Here is a 19,447-nt window from a genome sequence, read left to right on the forward strand (position 1 = left end):
TGGAAATTCTTATATTCGAAAGAAATCGCAAAATATTTAACTGCATTTACTGCATAGTTCTACGTTCATGAGGGAACGCACGTGAACCGTTACATGTGTAAATAAGCAAGCACAAAATATAATGTATGTTAGAATACCAAGAGAATTCAGAATGCTTTGTCAATAGTTATCAACAGAAAAATATAAAATGATAGTAATTTGTGTATATATATATATATATATATATATATATATATATATATATATATATACATATATATTTGTATATATGTATATATTATTTGTATATATAAATATACAAACATATATCGTACACATATACATAAAATATATATATACACAATATATAAAATATATATGTTTATATATAAAACAAACAAAAATACTGATGCTTTCAATAAATGCGTATCGTTAATTTGAAGAAGTTGCAAAAAATTAATTCAATTCGATACAATTTTGAAAGCCAGCCATTGAACTCTCTTAGTTTTAAATATGCAAGATTGCGTAGAAATCTGTTTTACCATCGTATCATCGCCACAATCGTCGTCATCGTCGTCTTTATAATATTATAATCTTTCATAAGTATGCGTGAAAAAGAAAATATTTTTACTGTCAGACCATTAACCTTTCTTTAGCATTAGTATACTGTAATTTTCAATTTATTTATTTTTTCCTCTAAGTAAGATAAAGAAAATCATATTTAAGCAACATAACGCTAACGCGTTAGATAAAATAAATTGTTTTCACTTTTGGATCGTTTACATTTTTGAATGACGTTAAATGAGACACGTTACAACTATACATGTTCATGGACAAAGGAATCTTCTTTTTTTTTTTGTAAAATTAAGTAAAGAAATAATGGCATAAATAATGACAATAATAAAAATTAGTAAGATAAGAAAAGAAAAGAAATACGACAATCGGGAATGATAGTAAGTATTTCGGCGTAACCTTGCAGCTTTTAATATAGCTCATTCAAAAAATAACTTAAAATCATTTGGAAGATAAGACCGTATATGGTAACACAGCCATTATGCAAGCTTTTATACGAATCACAAATTCCTGGTTCAACAGATACGGATATTACATACACGCGCATCCATACATGCATCATAGAGAGAGCCACGCATACATGCACACACAGAATAACATGCACGCAACGTATACACACTCTTTTACACAAACACACATACGCTTACATACACACGCAATTACCATCGTGTTTTGTCACGTATAATCGATCGGTACGAGACTGAAGACGAATAGATTCTTTTTTTTTTTTAATCTTTGCCAAGTTCCCCGAATAAAATCGTATCACTTGGAATAATTGCACATGTAATAGTTCTTTCTCTTTCTTCGGAGATATTCTCTCAGCTGCGTTGACTCGTGAAGCACCAGATTAATGTATTTTTTTTCTTCCTTGTAGGGGATGATGTGTGCGCGCACATACACATACATACATACATACATACATATATATATATATATATATATATATATATATGTGACAAGTATATACTTATAAACGAGCCCGTTGAACAACGAGGATATGCATATACGACTACTAATCTGTTTGCTATCGATAATTAAAATCTTGTCGGATCACTCACAAATCTTCATCAGCTTTAGTCTCGTACGTGCGTAAAATCAAATATTCTTTTAACATATCTCTTTCTTTAAACACTCTTGGACAGCCTAAGCTGAAAGAATAGTAGTCAATGTTCTATGTGCGGTTATTAAATTGTCCCGCTTCTCTCCACACTGGTACAAAATGGCACGACCGTTTCGTTAACCATGAGTATTATATGTATACGCATCATAACTCGACACCTACTTAGCGCGATTAAAAATTAACGTTTTGTTGTGTTGCTTGTTTTATTACCTTTTTTCTTCTTTTACCTCTGTAGAAAATAAACAACAACAGAAAAAAAAGAAAAATAATTTAAAAAGAAAAAAGATTTGATTTAAAACCGTCGTGTTATTTAATAAATATCGACTTTCTCTTTTGGACATCTATTTATAAATAAATATTTGCTAACCGTAGCAGAGCTGTAGCACATTCGGAAACGAGTTAAATAAGGATAACGCGTATAATGGGTTTACAAAACTCTATAAGTTTAAAAAAAAGAAAAACAATAGAAACGATATTATGATTATAATTATATATATAGATAGATGAAATAAAAAAAAAATATATATAGCTTATAAATATATATAAATATATATAAATATATATATATGTATATATATATATGTATATATATATATGTATATATATAACAAAAAAGAAAAGAAGGGAGATAAAAAGAAAACGTTTTAAAATGAAACCTTTGATCGGACTATTGCAATGAATTAATTAATCGTGCTATTAACGCATCGTAAATTTTGTTATCTACGATGCGTACGTAACAACGAGTAACTTCAAAAGCTGTACAAGTAACAACAGGATACTCTCTGCAGGTTCTAGCAATGTGAAATGAATTTGTCTATTTTATTCGTAGCAGGTATGCTTTCCAAGGCAAATAAGTCGTCTTAAACTCTTCGAGAAATAAAAACACGTATTTTTCTCCCCCACTCTCATTATATCTTTTGGTTAGTTAATATACTTTTACGTTAATTAATAGTCTTCGGAAATATATTCGTAATGTTTTATTAAAATTTATAGCTAATTTTTAAAAATCACTTCTTTTAAGTAGTGATTTGAGAAGTATCTTTGTACAGGGCAAATTTTTTTACGTTCCGGCATTCGCTAAGGTATCGATCGTTAATAGAAACACCCAATGTGCAGAAATTTTCTTTTTTTTTCCTTCTTCTTTTTCTTCTTCGATATATGCATGTATCGCCAATAGTTTCTTCCACGCAAGTATAATATAATCTATTGCACGAGCGGTCGTAACATCGCGATAATAATAATAATAATAATAATAATAATAATAATAATAATAATAATAATAATAATAATAATAATAATAATATTAATAATAATAATAATAATAATAATAATAATAATAATAATAATAATAATAATAATAATAATAATAATAATAATAATAATAGCGATCGAAGAAAAGCTTTGATGAATTAAACATTTAAAGACAATATATTACATTCGATTTTTCTTTTAAATCATCCAATCTATAATTATAGTACGTAACCGATCGTTATTGTTAATTACACATATACATATTAAAACTTAATTTCTCGCGTGTTATCGAACCAAAAAGGGAAGCGCATTTAACGATAGAAACCTTAGCGAAGTGCAGTCAGCTCACGTTTGAAATGCACATGTTAATTAATTACGGTGAATTTGGGCACTTTGTGACATTTCACTTCACCCTCAGATCATTTACATACATTAATAATTTATATTACACACTTACAGCTTTTCTAATGAGTCTCTGTCTTAACATCAAATAATATACATATATGAATATTATATATATACATTTAAATATATATATAATATATACATATATTTTTCCTATAACGTAATCATTCATTAGTTCGTATTTATACAATTATCATTAATTATCACCTAACTTGGCATCCTTGTGGGAGCGGCGCAGGTGGACATCCCGACGAATTGTGTGTCGCGCTTTGGGACAGCAAAGGAATATCGTCCTCTTTGGAAGATTTTTTATCCGAGAGTTTCCCGCTCCTAGTATCGCTACACGGCAACTCCTCGGAGGAGGGTAATGAAAGCGAGTTCACCAGCGCACTATCGTCACTCGCACTACTACTACTACTTGCCACTGGATCTTTAAGTTCATAACCTTCCTGGCAACGAGTCAATTTTAATCTTATAGGTGTAACTTTAGCGGAACGCACGTTCCTAAGGGCGGTGGCACTCGTATTAGAATCCGTCGGTTTTTTATCATCGATGACACTGTCCATAGGATAAGCAAGTTCCTCCTTGGAAGGTTCCACAGGTGGTGGTCCAATCCGAGCATCATAGTCTGCATTCTTCGATTCCATACGTGCTTGTTCGGCTACGTCAATACCAGCAGTGAGGAAGCTCGAGACGTCGTTGCTAGGTTCACGAAGTTCATTTGTCGATGAATTGCTACTGCTCTTACCTAACCGTATTATTAATTTCGGTGTTGCTGCTCCACCCTCTAAGATTTGAACACGAGCTTCCTTCTTACTCGACTGTCGTCTCTTTCTCTTACCGTTCTTATCCTTCTTACTCTTTACTTTCGTTTTCTCGTCGTCGTTGTCAAAACCAGCCATTATCATGCGTCGGAACTTCATGCTCTCTCTGCGAAGCTCTTCTATACTTGGTGTACTAGGAATACTGCTCAATCGTTTTTTAGGAGGCCTTATTCTAGTCCTATCGTCTTGTTGCACGTTGCCCATTTCTTGGCCGATTATACTGTTTCCTATTTTGATCTTTAATTTCGGTGGACCGGTGTTGTTCGTATTGTTCGGTACAGTTGTGGCCGTCGCCGCTGTAGCAGTAGCCGACACTGCGACCGTTGCAGCCGTTGGTGCGATCACTCCCGTTGCTGTAGCACCTGTCGTAGCTGTTGCAGCAGCAGCTACGACTGCAGCAGCCGCAGCTGCTGCTCCTGATGCCGTACTGCTTGATGTTGACATAGTTGTCACGGATGGCTTTGCTTGTCTGCCTCTTCTACCACGATCAACATTGCCACCAAAGATCATTCCACCTCCGCTACCTCCGCTACGTCTTCGATCGGAGATACCTTCCTCGTCTGTCACATCAAAGAAGCTTCCCCTCTCTTTTCTTCGTTTCTTTTCCATGTTCGCGTCTACAACCGCTTTATAATCTTCTCTAGTTGGTATACTTGTCATCGACGCAACGGCTTTAGGTATCGTTATGACCGTACGATTGACAGGAGGTAGAGTGATAGGTGCCGAGGTTGCATTACCACAAGCTGGATCGCCGTCCATATTCATATCCTGCGAACAGTACTGCCTCAACAATTCCTTTTTACGCATCCTTCGAAGATTCGACGTTCCAGAGGCAACTGACGCACTGGTAGCAGCAGGTGTTATGATTACTGGTGCCTGTTGTGCCAATGGTGGTACTGACGATGCCGGGACGTAATTAGCGTCAAGGAATGGACCTTTGATTTTAACTTTCAACTGATTGCGAGAGTCAGAGAGGGAAACTTTGTTGGCTTCGTTGAAGTTCGACGAAGATGCCATTACAGCATCTATGCTTGGGTTATTGAAATTAGCTTTCGAGGAGGGATCGGCTTGTTGTTTGCTACCAGCGATTAAAGCAGATTGGAGCTCCTTCTCGATGTCCTCTTCGATATCAGGTAATGCCGAATCTGTGGAGACACCAGCGGCAAACGAGCTGAGAAGATGATTTGTATAGGATTGAGAATGGCTCAAGGACGAACTAGGAGCATCGACGTTTGAGTTATAAGTTCGCATATCGACTGGACCTGGAAGCAAGGGCAAGACAGTATCGGCAAACACTTGACCAGCATTCGATTCGGATTCGGCAATGGCCGCAGCTGCTGTCACGTTGCCGATTACAGCAGAAACACTGACAGCACCGCTGCCACCAGCACCAGCAACGACTCCACTTGCCACGTTAGCATCGTGCATCGCTGGTGACGATAGTCTCTTATCGTCGGCGTATTTCTTATGTAAAGTACTCGGACTAGAGAGACGAGATTGGTGTATTCCGTCATTAGTCATCAGCAGTGATCCTTCACCTCTTTTTTCACCTCCGATGTCCGTAGATTTCTTTCTTTCGCGCATTGTTCGCAAGTCCGCGATGTTAGTCTCGTTCGTTGAATCCTCATCGGAATCAAAATCGTAGACTGTGCCAACAAGCTTGTTCTGAATCGAGTCGTCGTTGTGTATAGCATTCGAGGGGAACGTTGAAAGTATGCCGATATTAGAGGCCTGATTATTTCTACCTCGACCTCTACCTCGTCCACGACCACGATTTCTGTAACCCGACTGTTGCTGTTGTCCGGCCTTTGCTCCACGACCACGACCACGTGGACCACTACTACTAACGGAAGTACTCTTGATAGTCTCTCCATGCCTCGGTGATTTTCCAGGAGATTTGCCTTGAAGAGAGGTTACTCTGGCAGACGTTCTCGTCGGTTTGGATGGCGATTTCTTGCCAGATTGTTGTGGTACTGTTACTGTTTTATTATCAACCTGAACTTCCTGAGCATTTTCGACAGCTGCAACAGCAGCAGTCACAGCTGCAACGGCGGCAGCGGCGGCTTCGCTCACTTGTACCGTTGGCGTCAATGTCGTCGATGCTGTGGTCACCGTCGCCAGTGGTGCAGGTGACATCGTCGTCGACATGGCCGTTGACATAGGTGTCGAAGTCGTCGTTATTGTCGTTGCGGTCGTTACTACAGCTGCTGCCGTTACCGTTGTCGTCGTGCTATCAAGGAAAGATGGCATCATTGGTGGCATCACAGATACATTCGCGTCCTGTTGTAATTGAGGTGGCTCATGTTCCGTCTCAAGTGACGGCTGTGCCGATTGAGGTGGTGGTGTTGGTACTTTCGTAGGTGATACCATCGCTGCAGTCAAGGCCATGTTGTGAGAAGACGAAGTGAAGGCGGCGGTACATGGCGATGCCTGCATGTTCAATGACTCTTCCAATGGTTTCGGTACGTGCGATAACAAAGATTGCGGAGTAGGAAAAGGTGCACCAAAAGGTGGTGGAAACATAGCCGTGCCTGGTGATGGATATGGTAATGGAGCGCTGCATGGTTGAGGTGGAAAAAGAGAAACAGGACCGGCATAAGAATTCGCTTCGGAATAAGCGTGATACGCCGCAGCGTCCATCGCTGAACACGCTGGGAATGGCATAGGTGGTATGTTCTTGTACGGAGGAATCGCAGTATGATCCTCACCGGATGAGGCCGACGTGATTGACGAAGATGTCGATCTTCGCGATGGTAATACTTGACTCTCAGCCCAACGAGTATCCTGCCGTGAAGCGTTCATCTCATTGTACGGGGAACCATTTTGAACATAATCCTGTCTCATATCCGATGACATCTCTTCCTTCTCCAATACTCGATCCATTTCGCTTCCTTGATCATCCTCTGAATTTGGTAGACCTATGAGATGTCTGTTCACCATTTCCATCGGTGTTATTTCGTCAACAATTTGCGTGGATATCCCTGTCACTTGTTGTTCCATTACTGCCATAGATTGTGCTCGATTCTCTGCATGTGGTTCCAAATGTTGAGCAGCGCGGACCATGGAATGAGTCTGTTGCAAAAGATATTGTTCTTGCATGTTCATGTTCAACTGAGAATGTACCAACGTATCGGAATTGCTTTCCGGTAATACGTTCGCAATATCGTTTGTAAATTGATGATTGCCATAACGGTGATTTTGATTATCCATTAATGTGTTTAGATGCACATCCGCAGGATTAAAATTCTCTATACTCGGCGGCACCCATCGTTCATCCGCTTCGGCTCTGTCCAACTTAGCACGCTCGACTACAGTTACTTTTGAAGTTTCAAGATCCTCGTTATTGTACGATACATAATGATCGCTGTTGTTCGTATAGCATAATTTTCGTTTCTCCTCGGTCACATGATTTTTGCAAGCAATATCGTCGGACGTTCGAGCAAGCTCCTCAGTATCCTTCATTTCTTGCGCAGGTACAGTTTCCGTCTCTAAGATCTTCACCTCATTTTCCTCAGGAATTTGATCTACTGCCTTTTCGACTTGCGTTTCCTCCTTCTTTATGTCGTCTTCCACGGTGACAGGTTCTAGCTCGAACTGACTAGAATTCGATTTTTTCGATAGCTCCATACGTAGTTTTTCCACTAAATGTAATGTCTCTCGGGCACTATCCTCCTTTGAATCTTCTTTAAACCATAGCTCATTATTAAAAGAGAATGTTAACGGTGCTGATCTTTCTTCGGCATCACGAGGAATATTAAAGCCATCGTCGTTTACCATGTCATCCGTTAATATGTCTTGATCGAAATCAAATAGTTCTGACACGCTAGGATCTTTGCTACCATGTTGTGGTGAAAATATTGAACGATTGCTAGATTTCTTTCTTTTACTAACTTCTTTTTCTACATTTTCAGAAACTGCAATTTTATCAAGAGTTGGCTTCGAAAAGACATCATCTCTTCCTTCTTTTGTCGACGTCTCTTCAATGGCTAATCGAGTTTCACAAGAATCCGTGGTAGGCATACTTTCGATTTTATCCTCGCTTTTACTTTTTCTATCCGCAAACTTTTCATGCGATATCTCGGTAATATCGTTTTTAATTGAGATTTCTTCTGATTTTGGCTTATCCACGATTATTTTATCCTCACTTATGTGATTTTTGTGATCCTCGCTCTTTATCGTGTCGTTTAAGGGAAGTTTTTCTTGAACGGATCCTTTCGTATTACTTTGTTCGTTACATATTGTCTTTTCTATCTTTATCTCTGTATTCTTAGTTTTTGATAATTTGTCCATATGTTCACGTTTCTCAAGAAGTTTATCCAACCCTTTTAGCGATTTCTTCGGACTGTCTCTTTCGGCACGACGCTGCTTCATTTCTTCCTCTAACGTATTCACTGCATTTTTATTACTAGGTTTTTTGATTTTTTTATCGTCCGCCTTTAAGGTACTTTCAACGCACTTTATAGAATCTAACGTAACCGTTTTAGAAATATCTTTATTAATATCTTTTTCAATCTCTTTAGTTGGTTTTTCGGTCAATCTTTTCTCACCTTTTCTAAGGGAAGATGCTTCTTTAACGTTTTTGTCATCCTTTGACGGAATCTCAGTAGATTTTCGTTTACGAGTATCTGATTTTGTCCTAGATCCTGTACTATTGTCTTCTTTATTCTTGATAGGTGGTTGTTCTGATTGCTTAATGATTTGATTGGACTTCTTGACAGATTTGGACCCAGAAAGATTTCGTGACCCATCATTATTTCGAGACCCACTAAACAGATTTTGGTCAGTTGGTGGTTGTGGTTGTAATATTCCGGATTTCTTTGATGACTCTCTTTGATCTGCTTTTTTATTAATTGTTTGTTGTTGTGATTCATCTGGCTGTTGTTGTTGTTGTTGCTGATGTTGTTGAAGTTGTTCCTTAGAGATTGAGGTTCCGCTTGATTCTTCTCTTTCAGTAGACGGCGGCTGAAACTCTGGTCCATGCCGCCCGTCGGAAGTTTTAAGCTTCTTATCGGGCAGCTTCTTGAGTTTCCGTCCTATAACCTTTTTCTTCTCTGATTGAATAGGCTCGTCTACTGATTTAACAAATTGTCGTTTCACTACAGCCTTATTCTTTGATTGATTGGCTGTATCACTTTCAGAAGATGTATTAGACGAAGACGCTTGATCTTTAACAGAACTTCGAATTTGTTGCGTAGGACTTTTACTTTCGTCCGTATCACTGCTACTTTCAGAAGAACTGCTACAACTACTGCTGCTGCTACTTTCGCTATTACTTGATAATACAGAAGATAAATATTTGCACTCTGGTAATTTTTTCGGTTTTTTAGATACTTCTTCCTTAGTTTCCTTCCTAATTGTTTCTTCTTTCTTAGGTGATTCTTCCTTCTTGTTTTCTTTCTTTTTCCCGCTTTCCGGTGAATCTTTCTTTAGCTTAACGTCTAACATTTCAGCATCAGATTGGGCGATTTTTGTACCCATACCGCTCTTTATATGTTCAGCCGCTTTTTTCGCAGCTTGTCTTTGCGGTACGTAAGCAAGAATTTCCATACCATCGCCAAACTCTTTATCAAAATCATATACATCGTTACTCTTTGTTTGATCTTTAGTCGTTTTATTATCTTTTTGTTTCTTACCAGATGGTTTCTCTTTCGTTTGTTTCGTAGATTTTGTTTCTTCACCGGGTGATTTAACAAATTCTATAGATTCCGTCGTTAGATTGTCCCTCTTAGCTTGCGATCTTTGCATGATTTCGGAAGCTTTTTTCGCAGCTTGTCTTTGAGGTACTATAAGAGCCGAAGGAATATATTCTTTTTTCTTTGCGCTCTTTACATTCTCTTTGTTTTTGGTTGAATCGTCCACGTAATCCTGTTTTGTGTCCTTGCACGTAAAGCTCTTCTGAGAATTTTTCGATATGTCTGCTGCCGAAAATTCCTTAACTGCAGCTTTAGTTATAAGTACAGCAGAATGAGAAGCATGTTCTTGTGAATCTGAATCTGTATCCGAATATATTGCAGAAGCTACAGAAGGTCCTAGACGCGTTGCTGAATTAGTGTTTAAAGGCAACAACTCATCACTCTCACTTCCTGATGCACTACCAAGTTCTTTTTCCATATGTTGTAACGTACGAGATCTATTATTCACAGTATCCAATTTATCACTTTCACTACTTTCTTGAAGCAACGAACGAGTTCTATCTTGAACACCAGATTTCTTGGCTTTGCGTCTAGCTGTTTTAGACTTTGGAGAGTTTACTTCGTCCTCTGTGCTCGAATCGCTCTCGAGTTTAAAATTTTTCGATTTATTTGAACATTTATTTGACGCCTTCACAGTACTTTTTATTACATCTGGCTCACTACTGCTCATAGAAGATAAGTCACTACCATATAAACTTTTCTTTCTGACCGAACCATTGAAGTACATCTTCTTGTTAGATGCACCATTAAAATCTGGCTGTACTTTCTTTTCATTACTGGACACTGGAGTGGGCGATCTAATTCCTGCAATTCTTGCAACTAATGTGTCGATATCACGTGTATATTCCTCTGAATCAGGATGAGAATATAAACGATCATATATTGAAGGTCCATGATTAGCTGCTAATACGGATGCAGCTACAGCTGGTGGTAGCGGAGGTCCAGACAATATCAATGATTGCTTATGAAATGTTTGTTCACGTAACCTCAAGAAAGAACGGCACAGTTTCTCGCGTCTACCAACCATGTAGCATAGATTTCTGACACGTTCTAAATCTTGTCTAAGCTGCACGAACGTACGCATTTTTTCCAAATCTGCTGCTTGGCCTTGAGCACGTGCTCCAGCACTTGACAATTCACCGCAACGTGGTGCCAATAACGGTTTATTGTGACCAGCCTAAAAAATAATATACAAAACATCAAAAAAAATGTTGGTGCAGTTTTAAAAGTGTAATGATCTCATGTTTTTGGTGATATCAATAACTTACCCTTCGTTTTAGCTTCCAATAATTATAAATGTATATAATGGCATCTGTATCTACATCCAATTGTTGCGATACAATATCTTTTAGACATACGTGTTTATCAAATTCAGCTTCTATTTCCTGCAACCTAAAATGACAAAAGAGATATTACTGTAACATATAGTAACATATAAATGATATGCATACAAAAAGTCTATTAAATAATTCCAACAAAAGTATACAGGGACTATTATAATATCAGTTATTATATTACAATAAAGTACATGATTCTACATTGCAGGTGTTACATACTTTGCCGCACGAGCTTGGTTCTTTTCTTCCGAAGTCATATCTTTGCGTTTGCGTCTTCTGGATTCACCATCTTCAGAATCTGAACCACCATTACCACTGTTATTTCCAATATTTCCTCCAACGCCAACTTTATCTTTCGTATTTGTTCTACTGTGTTTCTGACAATAAGACTATAAACAAGGCAATTAATCAATTGAAGAAGAAAAACACGTAATTTTTTTTTCTTTACTTTTGTGATTATTTATTAATATACTTACCCTTAATTTAACACCATCATCAGCCATTTCATCTTCAATAATTGCTTTCATTTCAAGACCATATTTAAAAGCACAAGTAACATGATACGCTGTTTTACATGTTTTTATGCTGCACTGTATACATGCACCCACACGTTCACGACACAATACACAAATAAGAGCCCAACGACTTTGCTGTAATTATTTATTACATAAATATTAAGCATTTGATATATAAAAATCCTAAATTTGAAAAATTTTAATCCAATATATTATTATTACCGGAATACTGGATATTTTCGTAATTGGTTCCATTCTTTCTACGCATCCAATGCTGACTTCTGGTATCCAAAGTGCACACGAAACATGAGCCCACTTTTGTCCACTACGTGTACATTTCATTGCACCTCCTTTATTTGGACACAGAACACAGTCTGGCCGCTGACTTAAGGAACAAGTTCTGCATAACCATGAACCATCTGGTATTGAAGTAATACCATAACATGCTTGATGCACACATATATTGCAACAATCACAGAACACCATTTCATTTCCTTCTTCAGAATCAGGCTAATAAGTGGAAAAACACTTCATTAATTTATTTTATAAAATTATTTATATTATTTATTATGCAATTACAATTCTTGATTTAGATGTGTTTTTTTTAAGAATATGATAAACACAATCAAAAGATAAAACACTTACGGATCTACAAACGTCACAAATAACATTTTCATCATATTCAATTCCAAGACCTTCTTCATTTTTTACGATAGTTTGTATTCTTTCCCAACACCGTAGTTCTAACTCTTCTATTACACGCTCCAGCTCGGATTCGGTGATAGGTAACTGACCAGCCTAAAATTATGTAAAAAGAATAATAGAATGTCTTGACTTCTAAACTTTATTGAAAATGAATTTAATATATTAAATTGCAATGTAACTGCTATTATAAATCTACATTAAATTTTAGTACAAATGTGTGAATTTAAAAAAACTACGTTATACAACTTTGTGTGGTTCATATTGATGTTAATGCAAAATTGAACATTAACATTATTTTAATATAAAAATTTTATATACTATATGTGTTTTACATGCACACAGACATGGAGATACATCATATTTTATTTCCTTACCTGCGCTCTTTCACCATTCAATACATCTAACCAAGCAATATCTGTATCATCTAGATCATAAGCACAAGCTTTCTCTGCTCGTGCAGGTGTAGTACTTAAATGATGATCTTCAGGATTGAAATAATCATCTCGGGATATTCTTATAAATTTTTTAGGTCTAAAAATTAAAAATTGATGTTAAGAAAAAAGCAAAGCTTTGAATTATCTACCAAATATATTTTGAAATAAAAAGTATGTTATTTGGAATGTTGGTTAATACTTACAATTTGAATTCACCATGTAATTTCAAAGGAGATGTTTGTGTAACAGTAACCATTGGCTCAGGAAGGGAATCTGGATTGACAGGTACTTGAACACCTCTTTCCCATTCCTGTTTCCACTGATCAGTAATAACCCAGTACTCATTTGGACTTAATGGTTCACTATCCGGTAATTTCATAGCACTGATCAGATCTTTACGAAACAGTTCTGCTGGGGCCTCAGCAGCTGATCGATTGTATATACTTGAAATCTTAATGTCACTGACAGGTCGGGGGGTCCAGGATGCCCCCCCTTGACTGGACGACGCCATCGTTTCCTCCTCTTCTGAAGGCCCCGTTGCTGCTGGCAGGGCCGATGAACCTGTGGCAGCGGGACCCAATCTGCATTTACGCCTTTTAATCGCGCCTGGACAAGACGCCAAATCATTGTCGTTTCTATTGACTCTCTTCCCTCGTTGTGCCATTCTACTACACTAAATAAGCTAGTGGTACGTGGCACATGCAGGTGAGCTATGCACACCCTAAAACGAAATGAAAATAGTTATTTGTCTTATATATTTTTTAAATATATATTATAAATAAACAGTATTGAATACTTACTACATAGTTATCCATATATTCATTATCTTGAAAGCAGACTTTTAATTGAACTGCAACAGATATAGGTAAAAAGATTACATTAATTATTACCTATCACAAACATACGAAGTGACAATAAAATAAAAAGAATTAAAATAATTTTAAGAAATAGTTTTTATTCATAATTGCTTCTTTAGATGAAGAATTTTTTTTAGGAATTCCAATTACTGTCATATCAACAAAATATAAAAAGAGGAAGAAAAATAAATTAAAATTGAACTAACATATTTTCAAGTTTTTATCAAATTAAATATCTTGTAACATTTAACATATTTTAAATATTGCACATTATAGAATTAATATTTTCTAATAGAACTCTACATATAATTTTGATATATGATTAACATTATGCATACAATAATTTCGAATAGTTTGATTTAACATGCTCAAAGAATGTCAGAAAGGATCAAATATAGTTTAATAGTCTTTTTAAATACAAATGCATGCTTTGCATTTTACTAAAGAAGCAATACATTATTTATATATAATTTCAATATGTAATTATATGAAAACATATCATACAAATATCTAAAATAAAAACATTTATAATTAACATAAGGTTTTTTAGTGACTTTTGTTTTGTATATGAAATAAGAAAACGCGTAAGAAAGAAGCACTTTTGTATATAAACAGAAAAAGAAGTAAACTGTACAAGACATTCACTTATAATAGTAACAAGCACTGATGTAGCAAGCATAATAAATTTTATATATACACACCACACTCATACACTTTGAATATCAAAGATAGTGGTTACCAACAAAACAGTGTGCCGAGACTGGAATGAAATTGCAATCGCGCACAGCCAGTCCGGTTAAGTGACGTCTCCTTTTGAACCCCACCATTCAAGTTTTAGATGCATACTTTACACGGTGGAAAAATCACCATTAATTGAAATTCTGCATTGTTGTGGTACTTGTTTTGAGACAGGGACGTTTTCCACTACACAATCCTAGCCACTGGCTGAGCACAATTCCACACTCCTGTCTCAGCTGTAGAAAAAGAAGAGGTTATAAAAAACCAAGTTCCATGGCAATAATAGTGTAACATACACATTCGGCAGTCACTAATCAACAGATTGCAACCTCGGACAAGCTCGATTTTAAAGAAAGTCTTGATAAAATCACAAAACGTACGAAAATCATAAAAGGTTGTTCCCATCCTAAATATCATGTAAACATTGACACGGAGCTATCCCGGAAATTTCAAGTAAATCCTATTGCAAAGCGGTTTCACTCACTGCACGTATTCTCGATCGAGCGAGCCGAGGACAGCATTAGATAGCATGATACGCGCGAAATTATGAGAAACGGCGTATTCGCACGGAGAAAATGCTCACGGCTCCATTACGCTGCTGCTGCTGCTGCTGCTCCTGCTGCTGCTGCTGCTGCTGCTCCAGCTACCCAACAACATTGACAATACAGATGGCAGCACCTTCGGGCGCAGTCCACACAAGTTTCTACACACACTCCGAAAACCATTAAATACCTTATTATTGATCTATTAGCTGAATATATTTCCGCGCGCACAGTTGCACGTGATTTCGGAAAAGCTGAAAAACCACCGTGAGGATGCCAATCTTAGGCGAGCAAATTCTAGAATCGCCACAGAGCTGACAGAGATAAGTGCGTACACCTCTGTCACAGCAGCCTAACCAACATGTCCTCATTAACGATTCCAGTAACATATAGCCAGTTCGTACTCACTTTGCAACGATCCTACGTCTTCTGGCTATTTTCAAAAATTATTCGTACAACCGTGACCGATCGTATTTAATCGCGAAATGCACCGAATCGATAATATATTTACATAAAAGTGAATACTGGCATTTGGCGCCATCATGCCTGAAAAAATAACTGTGGAAGTTCGATGTCACGTGACCGACCCAGCGAGATCTCGCGATTTGCCTTCACGGATTATGGATTACAGTAAGATTGGAGGTCAACAGGTACATGTGGCTTACACGCCCCCTCTTGGAATCTGTAAATTTTTATCGTTTCTTTTTTTTTTTACTTCGTTAATTCTTTTTAATACTATTATCTCTCCCTTCTCTCTCCTCAATTCTTCAATTCTTTTTTTTCCATTTTTAATCATCCTATAATATAGAAAGTATTAAAAAACTTTGATTTCACATTTTGCAAAACAATTCTTTGTTACTAATATTTAAATTAGTTATGGGACGTTTTCATTATTTCAATGAAGTAGGTAATAAACTTTCTTACACAACTTTTTTTAATAATTATGATCATAAATAAACGTCCTACATGTATTCGTAAAAATAATTTTTTGAAATGATTTCGATTCATTATTATATCATTCATAGTAATATACATATCATTCACAGTTATAACGTCATATTAAATTTGTATATATCATCAGTTCTATGAATTCATAAACATGAACCTTTATGTTTAATTTTTGTGTTTCGTGACTCACAAGTTCAAGAACATGCATTAAAATTAATTGGGCGGGTTTTCAAGAAATTATGTATAGTTTTCATCGTATATTTAATTGTTTTGGTTATGTTTAAATATTGCGAATAGTAACCGATCAATGCACGTTGTTGTTAGTTGTTGTGTAACAACATTAATATGTTATAAATACACTTTGTTATAGAAACTTAAATATTTTTTGATTTTAGCGTAAAAAAACAAGTTAAAATGGAACAGGTGTGTGATTATTATGTTTAGTTTATGTCATATATTTATCGTGTCAAATAGCATGACTCTTTGTACGAATGTTATTAAATTAATAATATTTTCTAGGATTTAAAGAGTAAAATTGATCAAGCATGTAGAACTGCTGAAGAATTTACAAAATTATATTATGAAAGTTTGGACAAACGAAGATATGCAAGTGTATTTTATGTACTTATTACTTTTATATATACCCGCGTAATGTATTAGGTTATATGTTAGAATTTTATATTTCAGTTAATTTCAAGATTATATTTGGATACAGCTACTTTAATATGGAATGGAAATGGAGTCGAAAGTAAAGACAATATACAAAAATTTTGGACAGATTTACCGCCCTCTGAACATTCTATTATTACTTTAGATGCGCAGCCTATCACAGGTAATTACATTTAAAAATATTATCAAACAGATAAAACATTGCATATTTGTCTATAATGTCATTATAATAAAATGAAATATTGTATAATAAAGCTTTATTGAAAATTAAATAATTGACTCTATTATCGTAAAGTATTGTAATCATAGAATGATATTTACTTTGTTTATAAATAATTTTAATTTATTAAATAACTAAATATAAACAATATGAATTTAATTAAATGCATTTAAAAAAGAATTAGTTTCAATTACTTCTTGATTTAATATAGAAATTAATCTCTTGGATATATTTTTTAACATTTCTTATTGCTATATTGATTTTTTTTTTTTATTGTTAATAGGTCCAGGAATAACTAATCAGTTAACATTCCTTGTTAAGGTTGGGGGACAAGTTAAGTTCGAAGAGAAAAGTTCAAAGCCATTTAATCAAACCTTTTTGATCACTGCAGTGGGTGATAAATGGAAAATTGTAAGTGACTGTTTTAGAGCATTAGAAACATAGAAAAAAATGATGGTTGATAATATTATAAATAACTTTGATCTTAATCAAAACGTATCTCTCATTTATAAGTTGTATATATTGTATAATAACATTAAGAAAGTGTTCGCATTATACATAAGAAATTTTATAAAATATGATATTGTGCTTTATTATTCTATGATGCTTGTTATTGATTCAAAAAGCATTTTAGTTCCATAATTATTTTTATTTTCATTTTCGATCTTATATGAATGTATAAAGCAATATTAAAATTTTGTATTAGTGAATCAGTACATTGGTCTTTTTAGAAATGTAATTTTACATCAAAAAATAAAAAATAAATACAAGTATAAATAGACATAAAACTACTATAATACATATTATATAAAACAAGGACTTTTATGTCTCTTTTAATAATAATAATTTCTAAATGAATATCCATCAGCTAAAATTCATTTTTGTAATTATCTTTTTTCTTGAATTCAGTTTTTCAATTAATACAAATAATAAAATAATAGTTTAGCTTATCACAGGTACAAATGATTTAAAGAAAATGAGTAATTTAACCAAAATTACATTGTATACTATTAATGTTAATATATTGAATGTACTAATAGGCAGTGTCATAAGACACATTTCATTGGTCACTATTACTTCTGCTTGTATTGCATTCTACTTAGTTTCAAGCACAGATTTAATAAAGTATAAGTTCAAAAATTCCCATAAAATAAATAAAAAATATTGTAGATTTAACAACAGAATAAGTAACAATATTGGTTGAGTAATCAATTAAATTAATTATATTTATATTGAAAATTATTGTTATAACTTTTGAGTATTTGAAAGTATATATATTATAATTTATAAATTAAATATATATAAAAAAATTTTGAACTTTACAATAAATTGAGAAATTTGTTTTTTATAAGTTCCAATTGCATTAATACAATAATTAAAAGTTATGACTGTTACACATTTTGGAGAAAAATTATTCTGAATGTGAACTTACTGGTCCGATAGAAATTTGTATAAAAAATATGTGCAAGAGTAAGGAGTCAATGCGCCGATATTTTTATGAAAATTTCCAAACATATTCCTTTACTGCTGTGCCTTTGGAAGAACATTTCCATATATCCATGATTAAACAAAGCACACGACACTTAAGAATTTGATTAATTACATTCAATTTTCTCATTCTGGATAATTTATGTAGGCATACGATACTTAGTACAGTTGTTATTCAACTTATGCTATACAAATACAAAATTGTTATATTGTCCCACAGTACATGTAAGATATCTTAACATTATAGTTTGTATTTATAATGTGACCTACAATTTCGCATAAATGTACTAAGCAATGATGTGTATAAAATTACATGTAAATGAAATGATTTACGATACATAAGCAGCTTAAGAAAGTGTCTACATTTTGTAATGGCAATCATTCACATTACATTTATATGCACCACTGGTACTTCAGTTATTATTAAAACTGTGATAAACTATTCATGTTGTTACTATGATCATCACATATACTATTATATTCTAGATCATATGTCTCTTTATATAAAAATGTAATCATGCAAAATGAATATCTTTTATCAAAGCTTATATTGCAAAGTCTTAGATATGATCATATGACATGATCATAGATAATAATATTCAATACTTTTGACACTAAAATCGGTATTTTTTAAATATGTGCAAACGTAAAATTATGAATCTTGCAAATCATTATCTTTAGAAATACATATTAAAGAAATATTTGTAGTGTACTTTCTTATTATGCTTCAACTGCACAAAATTTTTGTAATAGCATAAACATACAACTATAACTCAACAACCCTTACTTTCATTCACATTCATTACTTGATATTATTTAAAGCATAATTACTATGATTAAAACATTGTTCTTAGACCTTACTAGTGACTTAGATATATATCTATACTTATATATATATTTATGTATGCATGTATGATTTATGATTCATATTATACACATAGACGTATACGTTGTACATAAGGATATCTCATCTTAATGAATCAATACATTGAAATATTTTTATTTGAAATTTGTTGGTTAAAAATATTTAGATGCATTGATTAAAATAAGATATGCTATGTCATGTATATGTATATATGTATGTGTGTATGTATGTGTACGTATGTATGTATGTATATATATATATGTACATATATATATATATATATA

General features: G+C 34.4%; 2 protein-coding genes across 15 annotated transcripts; one reads left to right on the forward strand and one right to left on the reverse strand.

Annotated features, from left to right (window-relative positions):
• Nucleotides 1–3,035: 3,035 nt before the first annotated feature.
• LOC124947505 (PHD finger protein rhinoceros) lies at nucleotides 3,036–15,699 on the reverse strand. Of its 9 annotated transcripts, none has more exons than XM_047489746.1 (11): nucleotides 15,015–15,699; nucleotides 14,433–14,667; nucleotides 13,637–13,686; nucleotides 13,040–13,557; nucleotides 12,777–12,933; nucleotides 12,343–12,495; nucleotides 11,920–12,207; nucleotides 11,659–11,832; nucleotides 11,402–11,571; nucleotides 11,114–11,237; nucleotides 3,036–11,022 (listed from the first exon to the last, which is right to left on the reverse strand). In XM_047489746.1, exons 4-11 carry the CDS (start codon nucleotides 13,498–13,500, stop codon nucleotides 3,532–3,534), a joined length of 9,018 nt encoding a protein of 3,005 aa, XP_047345702.1. In that variant the 5' UTR covers nucleotides 13,501–13,557; nucleotides 13,637–13,686; nucleotides 14,433–14,667; nucleotides 15,015–15,699; the 3' UTR covers nucleotides 3,036–3,531. The 9 variants fall into 9 exon arrangements, with proteins under 9 accessions (XP_047345702.1, XP_047345703.1, XP_047345701.1 ...); XM_047489747.1 differs by having other exon boundaries at nucleotides 15,000–15,699; XM_047489745.1 differs by having other exon boundaries at nucleotides 14,916–15,699.
• On the forward strand, nucleotides 14,839–19,075 carry LOC124947506 (NTF2-related export protein). 6 transcript variants are annotated; one of them, XM_047489756.1, is made up of 5 exons: nucleotides 15,489–15,623; nucleotides 16,317–16,344; nucleotides 16,441–16,542; nucleotides 16,609–16,753; nucleotides 17,094–19,075. In XM_047489756.1, the coding sequence occupies exons 2-5, from the start codon at nucleotides 16,336–16,338 to the stop codon at nucleotides 17,252–17,254; spliced, it is 417 nt and encodes a 138-aa protein (XP_047345712.1). In that variant the 5' UTR covers nucleotides 15,489–15,623; nucleotides 16,317–16,335; the 3' UTR covers nucleotides 17,255–19,075. The 6 variants fall into 6 exon arrangements, with proteins under 6 accessions (XP_047345709.1, XP_047345710.1, XP_047345712.1 ...); XM_047489758.1 differs by having other exon boundaries at nucleotides 16,441–16,527; XM_047489753.1 differs by lacking the exon at nucleotides 16,317–16,344 and having other exon boundaries at nucleotides 14,839–15,623.
• The last annotated feature ends 372 nt before the right edge of the window (nucleotides 19,076–19,447 follow it).

This window comes from Vespa velutina, chromosome 3 (assembly GCF_912470025.1).
Source record: "Vespa velutina chromosome 3, iVesVel2.1, whole genome shotgun sequence".
NCBI classification, from domain to species: Eukaryota; Metazoa; Arthropoda; class Insecta; order Hymenoptera; family Vespidae; genus Vespa; species Vespa velutina.